The sequence below is a fragment of the Trachurus japonicus genome, chromosome 9, assembly GCF_045865225.1.
Source record: "Trachurus japonicus isolate A0001 chromosome 9, Traja_1.0".
NCBI classification, from domain to species: Eukaryota; Metazoa; Chordata; class Actinopteri; order Carangiformes; family Carangidae; genus Trachurus; species Trachurus japonicus.
The window spans coordinates 30,503,196-30,517,651 of record NC_140915.1 but is presented as its reverse complement, the minus strand read 5'-3'; the positions used below and the strand labels follow the sequence as shown (position 1 = coordinate 30,517,651).

Here is a 14,456-nt window from a genome sequence, read left to right as displayed (position 1 = left end):
GAACAATATTATAACAAAACATTTTAACCCACAGTTAAAAATTAAAAGATCAATGGACCAAAAGATGTACAGTATGTCATGGATTTTATGAACACCCACGCTATACCATATCTATGCGCTATACTATCAGCCATTGACGCATGGATGTCTATATTCTTACATAGATCCATGCATTGACGCATGGATCTAAATACATCCATGCATTGACCAATATAATACATCCATGGCATTGGCGTTACCATGGTGCATTATGCATCAGACAACAGGCAAAAAAAACCGAGAGCACATGTTTCCCTCCGGAAGATAAATCTGTTGCACCACCACCGGTGTTGAAGGTAGGTACTTTTTGTTTAGCATCACCCATGGATCTATTATACATCCATGGCATCACCACCACACACAATAACGAGCTAATAACGGCGAAAGCTATACGCAGAATAAGTTTGTATAGACCATCTCGGAGATACGCCTTGTTGGGGACGTGGTTTTGTAGAAATGTGAATCTCCCTCTCAGGTCTGTTAGCAGAATAGTTGGCTGACAAACTGCTGCTAACTAATGCTAACTGCAACTTCCAACTTTACCCAAGTCTGAACTGTGAAGTACACATTGAAGTAAGTAGTAAGTAATTAGTTCCTAGATGTCTCTTGACGTGCGGCATTTCGTTTGTTATTTTTACTCAGCGGAGAAGCTACGCGTGAAGCCTTATAATTTGTTCCTTATTCTGAGTGAACACAATGTCATTAGAAACGTCAGCGGATAATTCGCCATAGACAGTTGTTGTTTACTCAAATGCAGTCATTTCTCTTCCTACACTTTTACACGCACATAGCCTCATCAGTCAGTTTTATATCCAGTGGGATTTTAACCCTTTGATGCACAACATGGGTCTAAACTTGTGACCCGACTGAGTTTAAATGTGCTATATCTAATTTCATCATCATTTTTGATCACAATAAATTCTTATCTTATTATTTAGCTACTTTTTGAATAAAAACACATTTTGTATCACTTCCCCTCTAATGCACGACATCAAAAATGACCCACATTCATTTTCAATGTGATTTCATGCTGAGTGATAGTTTCTTTGCTGTAACTTTTGAAATCTATAAATTTATGGTTGAATGTTCCAAGTATTATTTTAATATCTTGGTTTTTTTTTTCATTAGTGAGGTGAGGTCATTATTTCCATTTTTCCTTTCTTATTTTGTGGACAAAAATGAACAAAAATGTCTCAGTAAGTGGACCAGTTGAAAAAACAAGCATAGCAAGAATACTTTAATTTTAGCATTCCAGCCTCACCAACAGCTTCTACCAGACCATTGTTGCCTTAATTAAAATGATGACTATTCATGACTTGGCCTTTTTTTTTTTTTTTTTTCCGATTAATAGCTCTGTTGACATATTCTATTGTGTTCAACAGCTAGACTATGACAACAACATAAATGTATCATTTATGCTACTTCAGTAAATATTCTTTTCTTTCTTTTTTTATCACATAACTTGTTTTACAATTATTCCAATTTGACCTAAAGAAACATTTGATGATTTGTTAAAGATAACTGTGCATAATTCGTTAGTTTTAAGTTACCTTGAATAAGTAGCTACATTGTTTGTCAGAATGGCAGCAAAGAAACACTCACACAGCATGAAATCATATGGAAAATGAATGTGGGTCATTTTTGACCCATGTTGTGCATTAGAAGGGGTGTGCATATGTCGGCATCAGGGTTAAAATCACAGTAAGCTGCTACTCGGTTGGTTCTGCGTCAGAGTTGTGTACTAACTTGAGTGTGGTGTTCCCAGTTCTCTGGCTGTTATCGCCTGTTGACTTTGCTGCTGAGACATCATGGACGAAGAACCAGAGCGAGCCAAACGCTGGGAAGGGGGCTATGAGAGGACATGGTAAGAGACGCTCCAACCGGCCTGTCTGACACCAACATGCCATGCTCACTGTTCCCCCCTCATTCTCCTGTTTCATGTGAACACGAGTTAAAGCCCCCGTATACCTGTATATGTGTGGTTTAAAGAAGTGTGTGCATTGCTGCTACATGATTAACTTATAAGAAGTTGTATGGGTGTTTTTAATAAATTGCTTGGGGACTGTGTGTATCAACCTACAGGGAGGTGCTGAAAGAGGATGAATCTGGGTCACTCAAAGCTACAGTGGAAGAGATCTTGTTCCAGTCCAAAAGGAAAAGGTGTGTGTTTATGAAGAAATTCATTCTAATAACAAAAGTTACCACCCTGCATGGATGTGTGTTATATGTGTGTTGTACTGTGTTGTGTAGTGGAACATTTTCTCTTTGCTGCCGAGTTCTCATAGTTGTCATACCCTAACCCTCTATCTCATAGGGTGATAGAGAGCCATGAACAAGTGCGGCTTGGAATGGTAAGTTTGGTCTTATGCTACATTATCTGTAGGTCTCTTAGATCAACAGCGTGGCCAAGGCTACACAGAGTCACTTAGTCATAATGGGATGTGTAACATAACTTTGATCGATTAGAGATCAATGATGGACTTTTTATTTCTTGTTTTACAATATATGTGCTGCCGCATGACAACAGGTCAGTGGAAATGACTGTTGTTGTGTATACAAACCATTATTTTTATGAAATAAAGTGCTGTGTAGGGACATTTTATTAGGAAAATAAAAACTCATTACTATAATGTGTTATCACTAAATAATTGAAGGTGTTAAACAACGTCTATTCTGCAGATGCGTCACCTCTATGTGGTGATTGACTGTTCCAAAAGCATGGAGGACCAGGACTTGAAACCAAACCGCCTTACCTCAACACTCAAGGTAAAAGTCTCTATCATAGAGTCCAAGAGCTGGCAAACACTGTAATGATCTGTAAAGCACCATCTCTTTTCACCTTTACTTTGCAGCTCATGGAAGCTTTTGTTGATGAGTATTTCGACCAGAACCCCATCAGTCAGGTATGTTTACAGACATGATTTCTGTGCATGCTTTTCTCTGAAATGTTCTGAGACCAACCTTTTTAAATCCCTTCACCTTTTTTTTTTTTTGGAAAAACAAGTTCATGTGAGTTTATAAATAGATTTGTAAAATGATACAGTTAGTGAGGTCATATATACACGAGGTTTTCTGATCCAGTCACTGCACTGAGGCACTACCGTCTCTGACTGTGTGAGAATATTCACAGGCCTAACTGTGTTACAGCATCACCTCACTGCCCTCATCAGCTCTTGATAACCATTTCCATGTTATCCCATATTCCATGTTGTAAACTGTTTTCTTGTCTGTATACAACATCTATTACACGGGCCAAACTATTTGTAAAAATGGGCTATACAAATAAAACTGCCTTGCGTCAGTAGCGCCCCCCTCTGGCCAAATCTCTCACTATCCTCTTACCTTCACCCCACCGTCTTCACATATTAATCAACTACATGCAGTCATTTCATTTTCATTTCATTTCTTTATTTATTGAATTGGGACAGTGCACATTCATCAACACTGACACATTAAGCATCAGTGTAAATGTGCCGGACTTAGTACAACTGCTAAATTTCAGCCGCAGTCCCAAGTCCTGATTTTATCCTCATCAAGTTTCTAAAAGAGTGTTTTTATTAGAGTTAGCTCTTCAATAAATATATATTTTTGCTTTTTGTTCTGCTAACCTTGTGATTTAACAATTTTAGGCCAATTACAAAACTTGTCACATGATGATTAGAGCTTGTCATAGCACAGAAGTGGCTGTCCTCGAGGTCACTGAATGGCCTTCTTGCAGTAGCAGATAGAAGCGAGAGTGCCATTTCAATGAGTTGCAGCTTTGAATACAGTGGATCACACTATTTTAACTGATTATCTTAGAGACACTTCAGTTAGTTTTATTCTCATCTCTCAGAACAAACCCTTGTGGTCATCATCGGCCGTCACTCATTTACATTTGCCTCTGACCTAACTTGTGCTGTGTCCTCAGGTGGGCCTGATCACCACGAAGAATAAAAGGGCTGAGAAGCTGACAGACCTGGCAGGTGAGGGTCACCTGAACTGCTGATGTTAGACTCCACCTCTCATTCCACTCTGTCAAAAAGGGATATTTCAACCTTCTGGCAAATTCGCCTATTGCCATAATCCCTACAGTCCTAGGAGTAGGTTCATTACCTTTAATTGTCGGTGCAAGCTGTTTTTAGCTGTTTTTTAGCGACGGGGGACATAATGAATGTGTGGCAAACAAACACTGGATGTCTCCAAACAAACAGACATTGCATGTCTCCAAAATTTATCAGGCAGGTTTCCAGGATGCCAAGTAGCCTACTCATTTCAATGTAACAATTGCCGATGAGAACCGGTGTCAAAAAAAAAAAAAAAAAAAAAAAATCGATCACGGACTTCATGATCGATTGTCATGGCAACGAACGAAGCTTCGAAGCTTTGATTTTTTTGGGTCAGCCCTACTAAATACGCAATCCACCAACCTCACCACGCTATGAAATAATAATGTAACGTTCCGAGTATTTGCTTTATGTGTCGTAATGTTACATAAATATACGTTATTATTTCATAGCATGGTGAATGTGCAGGTCACAACTTGTCTGCGACAGCAATTTGGCATTGTTGGATTGTGTATTTAGTTTGAAGAGGGAAATGTGGAAATACTGTGCGGCTCACGTCTCTGCCCTGCTGATAAAAACAGCTTGCACCAACAATTAACGGTAATGAACCTATTCATAGAACAATAGGGATATTGGCAATAGGCCAATTTGCCAAAATGTTGAAACATCACTTTATCATCCCATCCCATGTTATCAATAAAACAGCAGTTACTGTGGCAGAGGAATTGTCAAGTATTAATCACCATTGAAGATCATTGTCCAGCGAACGTCACAGTGTTTGTTTGTTGTTTGTTTGCAGAGTTTCCAGGTGCAGCTTCAATAAACCGTAACGTGTTGTCTTTTTTCACCACAGGAAATCCAAAGAAACACATTACTGCTCTGAAAAAAGCAGTGGACACCGTGTGTGTAGGAGAACCATCTCTGTACAACTCTCTCAACCTCGCCATACAGTCCCTCAAGTAGGTTCTGCAGTGTTGGTGTTGTAGGTCGGCCTGTGTTGTGTTACTCACTGTCACTCACGTTACGCTTGTCCTTGTATGAAGGCACATGCCTGGACACACAAGTCGAGAAATCCTGATAATCCTCAGTAGTCTTACCACATGTGACCCGGCCAACATCTATGAGCTCATCAAGGTAAAGTCACAGCCATACCCATGGTTCCACTGTCATCAGTGTCCACTTCTCTTGCTGCATCTCTGCTCTCCTTCTCTGCCATGTACAACATGTTTCTCCTCTGTCAGATCCTCACGTCTCTGAAAGTGCGGGTATCGGTTATCGGCCTGTCCGCAGAGGTCCGGGTGTGTACGGTGTTGACCAGGGAGACGGGTGGCTTGTACCATGTTATCCTGGATGAGTGTCACTTCAAGGAACTTCTGATGATGCATGTCAAACCTCCTCCAGCCAGCTCCTCTTCTGAATGCTCTTTAATACGAATGGGTCAGTAGTACACAGATGTTTTACCTATCTTTGGTAATGAATGAACTCTTCTCTTCTGTCTCTAACTGGAAACATAAAACATCACATCCACTCTCCTGCAGCTACACATACTCATCAGAGCTTGTATCGCCTCATTATGTAAAAACGCTGCATTTTGTAATGTAATACATTTTCACCTCATGATGTAATAATGCTGCATTTTGTATTAAAATTCTTGAACACAATGTGTAATAAACTTTGCAGCATTTTGTAAGCAGTTGTTACATAATGCACCAAATTATTACATTTTCTATATGAAGTGCAACACTCGTATTTTGTAACAACTAATGCAATATGTAACAACTTATTACAGAATGCAGCAAACCTACCTATTACCTATTTCATTTAAGAATTCTATCACAAAATGTGGCAGATTATTACAAAATGCAGCGTTATTACATCACAAGGTGAATATGTATTACATTATTACATAATGTGGCGCTACAGAGCTACTTAATATAGATTAAATGTAGATGAAAGAACTTCTTTTGTCCTGTTTGGGTTATATTTGTTTAGACCTACAGAGTCAGGGTCTGTTGAAGGATGGACTTGTCATCTGTGTGGGGTGGAAAGGTCAGACAAGTGTTGAAGAGAAATCATGAAAAACACTATTCATGTGGTCTTTTCATCCGGTTTACTGACATTAAGAGAAATGCAGAACGACATTAACCTCACAATTTTAGTCTGGAGATACTGTCCCTTTTTTTTTTTAGGATTGGTAAGGATTTGAATTCTTTGAATGTGAACTTCCTCAGTTTGCCACCAACATCACCCGAAATATGTGAAGGCAGACATTTTATTTTAAATTTAGCTAAAATGTTTCTTTGAAATACTATATTCATAACGTCTTAAATCTAGTTCCTCATTAAAACATTAAGATTGTTGATGAAGAATCTAGTGAATATTCAATCAGACCCACTTAATATGAATCCTGTGCTTCCTCAGGTTTTCCTCAACACACTGTTGCTGCTCTGACTGACCAGGATGCCAAGCCTTCATTCAGCATGTCGTAAGTAGAAAACTGTAGAGTAACTGTGGGCTGTGTATACAATCTTTGTAATGTGTTGCTCCTGGTGTGTGTCTCTCAGTCATCTGGACAGCAACAGTGGTCCAGGTCTGTCTCTCGGAGGATACTTCTGTCCACAGTGTCATGCCAAGTACACAGAGCTTCCCGTGGAATGCAAAGTCTGTGGTATGTCTAATATGTTTTTGTGTCACCATAAGGTTAAATTAAAATTTCAGTTCTCTTCTTGTGGCATGAAAAAGTATTGTCCTTCTTGACGTGCATGTGTGTCGTCTCCAAGGTTTGACTCTGGTGTCGGCCCCCCACCTCGCCAGATCCTTCCACCATCTCTTCCCTCTCCCAGCCTTTAGAGAGGTTCCAGTGGAGGAGCTCCAAGGAGACAGGTGGCTACGACACATCCACAAGCTCATACACCCATATTGTGCTGCTGTATGTCTAAACTTGTTATGATCTGGTTTCAGGTACTGCCAAGCTTGTCAAGGGGAATTTAAGGATAAAAGTGTAAGTACAGTGGCAAAGTTAAGTTGTTTTTCTTCATCCCAAAACATTTACTGTCACAGTTATATGAACTGTAGGATCCATGACCTGTACTCTGGTCAGTCTGATGTCCTCAACTACTGTATAGCGTTTAAACTTGTATTTGTGTATTCACTTCAGCTCTCATCTTCACGTGTCTGCTCTCTCCTCCTCCGTTTGTAGATATTTACCTGTACATCGTGCCACAGTGTGTTCTGCGTGGAGTGTGATCTCTTCATTCATGATTCGCTCCACTGCTGCCCCTGCTGTATTCACAGTCAGACCGCCCCCTGAAACTTGGATGGTTGACAAAGGAAAGAACAACATAGAGAAGTTAGAGGAGAGACATAAACATGATGTGAATCAGATGCTGTGACCTTCAGACAGCAGATTTCAATCCAGTCCCTCATTTCTGGGAGATTTTGGACAATCTGTTGGGACAACGGTCACATTTCAAAGACATTGATTCAAAGCTCCTGTCTACTCGGACAACTTCTTGTCATCAGAGTGGCTTCGTGTCAGATGATTTTGGTTGGTGTATTCTCCATAGTTTTGTATCGCAGTTCTGATTGTGACACTGCAACTTCAGTAAAACTGATTTTCTTTTTTTATTTGTGTGTACTGTAAATTTCTGTCTGGTTTTGCATTTGTTGTGCTAAATGTAGGATAGACATGGGCTGTTACCATTGATAGGTAGGTACATAGATTTTTTAAAGTTTCTTTAAAAAAAAAAAATGTTTGAGGTCACTGATTCTGTGTTCTTTGTCAACACCAAAATTCACACTGGATATTTTTTGACCAAATAAATATATTCATATTCACCACCCAGGTGAGTATTATACCTGGAAATGTGGAGAACCATTTAAGATAGCATTTAAATCTTTGTGTTAGAACAATTAACCTGAGAAAACATGAAAAATCGAAATGTGCCTAAAATGTAGGATGCATTGAGCCTTGACTCCTGACTGAATGCTGCAACCTGTATAACATCCACACAAGGCTGGTGTAAGACTAGAATAATTCTTCAATCGATATCATTCAAGTCCATCAGATGGCAGTGATGCGACGATACGACAAAGGCAGCTGTCCGCGGAACCGGAAGAAACAGGAAGCAGAGGAAGAAGACCTATATTTAGTATTTTGTAGCGCGTGCTGGCGGGAAGCTCCGGTCATAACCATAACAACACACACGAGCTACCGACGGAGCAGCGCAGTCCTCTCCCGATGTCCCGCATTCTCAACGGTATCGTGGCGGCATGTCCTGACCTGGGCATTGGATACAATGGAAATCTGCCGTGGCACCCTGTTCGACTCTGGTAAGTGGTGTTCATTTGTAGGTGAGCTGCGCTGACCCGATGCTGCAATCCAGATTATAGAACTTTTAAGAATTGCAGGGTTTCTCAGTTTTCAGACCAGTGACCACTTAACCCATTAAAAAAACACTCATGGACCACCTAACTCTCAATAATAGCCTCTTAGCCTCTGTTTAAATACTAGTGATTAAGGGTGTTTTCACACGGGCAGTGTTTAGGTCGGCCGAGTTGAACTTTGGTCCAGAGTGCGGCGCGTTTGGGTCAGCGTGAACACAGCGGTCCGTGACCAGCGCTAACAAGACTTGTCTTGAATGCAGCATCGTTCGCATTTTGTTAAAGACGACCTATACTCATTTCAGTGGCTTTTAATGTGACATTGGACCCCAGTTCGGCACTATTGAAAGTTTTGAAAGATCAAAAAAAAACCTCTCTTTCACACTTCAAGTGTTATGTATTCAGCTATTACCATACGCCACGAGAAAAGCCTGTTGAGTTGTGATTGGAAGAGACTGAGTGCATCTGACACACACACACACACACACACACACACACACACACACACACACACACACACACACACACACACACAAGTAAATAAAGTGATTGCTTACTAATAAATGGAAGACAGACTTAAGACTGCACAAGTCATGGGTTTCGCCTACTCATTTAATTCTAAGGCCAGGGGCTTGGCTATATTACCTGACACATAATCCAATCCATGAGTACAGAAAGCCATTTAAAAGTGAATGTGGTTGAAGGTTGGGTTTTGCAAGACTACCAGTATCAGCACAAAGTTTATGGGGTTAAACTGTTTTTTCTATAAAAAGAAAAAGAAAAACGTCTCCTGTATAATTTGTCACAAATGAAAACCATGCACATAAACTTTTGGCAAAGTAGTTATTCAATGAAATATGGACCTAACAGGATCATATGTTCTTTTACAGTAATGAATTCAAACATTTCCGAAAGATGACAGCGACCTCATCTACATCAGGTAACTTATAATGACTTGGTTGCGTCCACTCGTTCAGAGGTCTAAGTTTTATAAGTCACAGTCAAACATTTACAGTAACACAGAAACATCGAAGACTTAAGATGGGACAGAAGATTTCACCAGGGAGCTGCACAATTAACTGAAAAATAAATCAAATTTGTGATATGGCTAAGTGCAATATAGAAATTAGAGGAGCTGCATTTTTTTGTATCAAATATGAGAAGAATGAAGCTGGGATCGACATCAACCCCATAACCACTGTGGTCCTGCTGGGGTTAGGGTTGAGGCTTCTACTTACTATGTGTGGTGGTGACTGTTTCTGCAGAGTTCACTAAAATCAGTGTTGTTGTAGCTGTAAACCTGTATAGGCCAACAAAGAATCAAATTGATAAGCAGAATCAATGGCACCACTGATGTCAATAAAACCTTATTGATTCCCATCCATAGTTGTCATTTCATTGCTAAGAAGGTTGAATTTGTATGATGCATAGCAATTACTGGAAAATACAAGAGGTGTAAGTGACAATCTGACAATAGAATGAAAAGTGATTTGTAGATTAAGTTTGACATGTTTTTATGATATAGCCATACAGTTTTGTGCAGGAATGCGGGAAATATTGTCAGGAAATGTGTAAATTTAATCAACGACTGTACATGCATCTATTCACCAGGGTTGGATAACATTGTAATTGACAGATTGACACCTCTTTCAGGAAAACTTAGAGGGATATTTAACATTTTGGCCTATTGTCATAATCCCTATAGTTTTAGGAGTAGGTTCATTACCTTTAATTTTCGGTGCAAACTGTTTTTAGATTGGCAGGGCAGAGACGTGAGCTCTGCATGGCGCACAGTATTTTCGCCTTTCCCTCATCAAACTCATCAAATACACAATCCAACAACTCCAAAACACTCTTGTGGCGAAGCTGTGACCTGCACATTCACCATGCTATGAAATAATAACGTACCATTACAAGATGGAGTTGTTTTTGAGGCAAATGCAAAACCCGAGCTACATATTCCAGACACGGCTGCTGGGCGGAGTGATTTCAAAAGCATAAAGTTCTTGCTTCATGTGTCCTAATGTTACATAATTATACATGATTATTTCATAGCGTGGCAAATGTGCAGGTCACAACTTCGCCAGGGAGTTTTGGCATTTTGGATTGTGTATTTGATGAGTTTGATGTCTGTTCACCTCCATTGTGTTTGCTGAGCAGCTCACGTCTCTGCCCCGCGAATCTCAAAACAACATGCATCGATAATTAAAGGTAATGAACTGTGACTATAGGGATTATGGCAATAGGCAAATTTACCAAAATGTTGAACTATCCCTTTATCCCTTTGGTATATTGTGGAAAAAGTTGGTGTTGAAGTTCTAGTATGTGAATGAGAAGGAGCCTAATGTTGCTGTCCTGCAGGTAAACAGAATGTTGTGATCATGGGCAGGAAGACGTGGTTTTCCATCCCAGAGAAGAACAGACCCTTGAACAACAGGATCAACATTATCCTCAGCAGAGAGTTAAAGTATGTCTCACACTACATGCCCACCTAAGCTGGCACCTAGCTACAAAGCCTGTACTTACAATTTTCACGGGGGCAGGGGGGGCGACCCTAACATGCTCGATCGTAACCGTAACGGGGGGGGGGGGGGGCTTAACCTTAGTTAAACAGCTTTGGCGTAATTGTGATAATCAAAGGAGCAGTATGAAAGACTGAGGCCAAAAATGTTGCTGCAGTCAAATTTGAAATACTGTACGCATGATCCCTTAGTCTCTGGTTACATATTGGGTTATTTTATCATTACTTGACATACATTTCTTACATATAGCTCCTTTAAATTACTTGTTACGGGGAGAATGGAGACACTCTGCCTAGTGTCTTTTGGCAGAAAACCAACCTTGCAAGATCAGCGCCTCTGACTCGGTGTCCCAGATCTTGTCTTGCGAGAAACATGGACTGCTTTACGGCACTGTGACACAGACACACCTGGTCATCCATAATGTCTTGTTAATGTTACTCACCTCGGTAGTCATGGCTCCACGGATTGCCTTCTTGCCGGCCTCGTTGAAAACAAAGCACATGGCCAGGGGAGGAGGGATAGCTGTGAGTTTTTACAGTGAATATATCCACTCTGAAACTGTCGGGGGAGCTCTGTAGAGAAAAAAGCAACCAAAACAGTAAAAAAAAAAGTGACCAGACATGCAGAGTTCTCCTTTAAGTTGGTATTGATCAAGGCTGACGACTGTCACTGTGTTGGGGTGGAGTCAGAAAATTTCAGAGATATCTGGGCAAATAAAAGCAAACCTTATTTTTATGAACTGAATCAATGAAAGATGGGGAAGAAAATGATGTCACACTGCTGAGGAAACCTTGTAGGGGCTAAGGCTGTGTCTTCAAATCAAGTATGAACTCAGTATATTACTTCACCTCAACTATTGCTCAGTGTTACACTAACTGTAACTTTCAATATTCCCCCAGAACCCCCCCTGCAGGAGCACACCACTTTGCATCAGACTTTAGCTCAGCTCTCAGGCTCGTCGACACTGAGCTGGCGGACCAGGTTGACCAGGTCTGGATTATAGGAGGCAGCTCTCTCTACAAGGTACAAGGTGCACCGAGAGTGCTCTCACATTGTCTGTTTTACAATCTGTAAATGTTCTTTACCTTTACGTATGCATAAATTATTATTGTGTTGTGTATGGCAACAGAAACAGTATCAATGAGGAGTTAAGTTAAAGTTTCATTCTTATCTGTATCTTACTGGCAGTAACAATATAAATAAGTACAAATGTCATAATGATATGAATAAATTGTGTGCAAATCATATCAAATGTGTCATTTTGCCATGATGGCCATACACACTCATTGTTCTGATTGCTTTGGGCACCTAGGAGATGATGGAGTGGCCAGGGACCAAGAGACTGTTCATCACGCAAATCCTGAAGCAGTTTGAGTGCGACACATTCCTTCCTGAAATTAGTCCAGACAAATTTCATCAACTGCCAGAGTAAGATCAACATACATTATTGTCGGTCATCTAGAATTATTACGAATGGATTCTTATTTAGTAGTAACAGCATTTAACAACCCACACATATCAACATTAGCAATAACTGAAATGCAATTCACAACTTCAGAGCCAATGTGAATGAGCTTATTTCCCCCTGGCAAGGTGTGGGAGTGCAGCTCACCGTGGCTGCTCCTTCTTCAGATGTTTCAGTATCACTGACATAGACATTGCCTCATTGCCTTCCTGTGTCTGCTGGGGAAAATATTCACTCATGTCACAATAAGGCAGATATACAACATGTTAAGAGTATTTGGGCCATTGGCTCTAGAATTTTAACACTAATGTGTTTACAAGATGAAATGGACAATAAGAAGCTTTACTCCACTGGCTACCCGTCCAATTTAGAATTCATTTTAAGATTAATTTATTTGCTTTTAAATCTAAATGGTCTTGCCCCATCGTACCTCTCTGAGCTTCTGCACCCCTACACACCCAGCCAATCTCTTTTCTTTGGTTTTTCACACCACATAGATTGTTGATTTTATGTGCACAGATATTTCACTATCTATTTATTTATTTATTATGTTTTATTGTGTTTTTCATCTTTAGTATTTTGTCTTTTTATTATGTTTTGTTGTTTTTATTTTACCATACAGCACTTTAGAAATATTTGTGTTTATTTAAAATTGTGCTATATAAATAAAATAGGATTGGATTGGGTTTGTTTCTCCAGGTTTCCAGGAGTGCCACAAGAGCTGCAGGAGGAGAATGGTATCCAATACAGATTTGAAGTCTATGAGAGCACAGAGCAATGAAGACGACAAGGACAGAGGAAAAAAATCCTTTTTGAAAATGGCCGCCACAGCATTGTAAATGCAAGATTTTTATTTGCATTTGGAAGTGATTTGTTGGGTGCTTCCATGCCACATTTTGAGTTGAAATAAACTAGATTTCAAATTTCAATAGGTTTCAGTTATTCCTCTTGTAGTTATTTATACATGGAAGTCGGGTCACAAAAACACTTACTAAGGAAAAAAGGGTTAATCATCAACATGATCACACTTTTTATTAGACCTTTTACAGCAAGGGCAGCTGAGCAATGTGCTGTCTGACTGCTCAGATAGACATCCGTCCAACTATCCAATTATAAAGGTGGGATTATTGTCAAATCAAAGGCAGACAACCTTAGCTATTTCATTCACTGTTTCACAATTAAATCTACCTTAAAAAAATAAAAGCTTCAAGCATTCTATCCCAGAAAATCAAATTATAATATTAAGAATATCACATTCACATCTCATATTTAGTGACTATTAGCTTAAAGGAGCATTATACAGCAGTAATAGCAGTAAAAAAAAAACTGAAATATGCAATAAATAGGTTGAGGGGAGCCATAACTATATGTATACAAAATATAGCCAGCAGTGTGGTGTCTGTGGAGCAAATGCAGAGTTTCTTTTTGTTATGAGACAAGCCGGCCCGGCCACTCCTGGACGGCATGCTATGTAGGATGTTTACTTCAGATACACTGCACCACCAGCCCCATCTAGTGGCCGAACAAAGAATTGTAATTTGTGATAATGCTCCTTTAAGGAAATGTCTATTATGAAGTTTGATCAGTTCATCACATCTGTATTGTTTCTTTCTGCCATGAAATTGAATATTTTGACGTAGGGAAAGATGGATGTACAAGTTTAATAGGTAAGCTTTAGATGAATCAGTTCAAGACATCCATGGAAAATGACTCTCCTCAAAGTTGAAACAAAGGAGAAGATGGAGAAGGAACATGCGCCAGTCCACTGGGAATAAAATGAATGCGATTGCATATCTCACTTGCTCTCGTCGCACTCTTAACTGTAATATTCACAGTAGGCCTGATCATTTTAGGGTTGATGTTGAGCTATACTTATATTTTATCATCAAACCTCATTTGTAGACATAGTAATCTTTAGTTTTGCAGCCATAGCCATAACATATCCAATCCCACCATAACCTAGTCATCTCCCAGTTCATTATTATTTTTTATCTTGATGTC

At 39.7% G+C, this 14,456-nt stretch overlaps 2 protein-coding genes across 2 annotated transcripts; both read left to right on the top strand.

The window, feature by feature from the left end:
- Positions 1-290: 290 nt before the first annotated feature.
- gtf2h2 (general transcription factor IIH, polypeptide 2) lies at positions 291-7,709 on the top strand. Its single transcript, XM_085787318.1, has 15 exons — positions 291-335; positions 1,805-1,903; positions 2,122-2,199; positions 2,354-2,390; positions 2,719-2,805; positions 2,892-2,942; positions 3,950-4,004; positions 4,939-5,044; positions 5,129-5,219; positions 5,327-5,522; positions 6,507-6,570; positions 6,650-6,753; positions 6,866-6,968; positions 7,047-7,086; positions 7,285-7,709. The coding sequence occupies exons 2-15, from the start codon at positions 1,848-1,850 to the stop codon at positions 7,393-7,395; spliced, it is 1,179 nt and encodes a 392-aa protein (XP_085643444.1). The 5' UTR covers positions 291-335; positions 1,805-1,847; the 3' UTR covers positions 7,396-7,709.
- A 530-nt stretch (positions 7,710-8,239) lies between these two features.
- dhfr (dihydrofolate reductase) lies at positions 8,240-13,381 on the top strand. Its single transcript, XM_085788198.1, has 6 exons — positions 8,240-8,417; positions 9,359-9,408; positions 10,830-10,935; positions 11,890-12,013; positions 12,303-12,418; positions 13,155-13,381. The coding sequence occupies exons 1-6, from the start codon at positions 8,326-8,328 to the stop codon at positions 13,234-13,236; spliced, it is 570 nt and encodes a 189-aa protein (XP_085644324.1). The 5' UTR covers positions 8,240-8,325; the 3' UTR covers positions 13,237-13,381.
- Positions 13,382-14,456: the final 1,075 nt, after the last annotated feature.

Excerpts from the sequence above, each read along its gene's own strand:
- gtf2h2 (XM_085787318.1), top strand. The coding sequence starts at position 1,848 with ATGGACGAAGAACCAGAGCGAGCCAAACGCTGGGAAGGGGGCTATGAG. Across the intron at positions 5,523-6,506 it reads ATGCTCTTTAATACGAATGG|GTTTTCCTCAACACACTGTT; the intron begins GTCAGTAGTACA and ends GTGCTTCCTCAG. Across the intron at positions 6,754-6,865 it reads CGTGGAATGCAAAGTCTGTG|GTTTGACTCTGGTGTCGGCC; the intron begins GTATGTCTAATA and ends GTCGTCTCCAAG.
- dhfr (XM_085788198.1), top strand. The coding sequence starts at position 8,326 with ATGTCCCGCATTCTCAACGGTATCGTGGCGGCATGTCCTGACCTGGGC. Across the intron at positions 10,936-11,889 it reads ATCCTCAGCAGAGAGTTAAA|AACCCCCCCTGCAGGAGCAC; the intron begins GTATGTCTCACA and ends ATATTCCCCCAG. Across the intron at positions 12,419-13,154 it reads AAATTTCATCAACTGCCAGA|GTTTCCAGGAGTGCCACAAG; the intron begins GTAAGATCAACA and ends TTGTTTCTCCAG.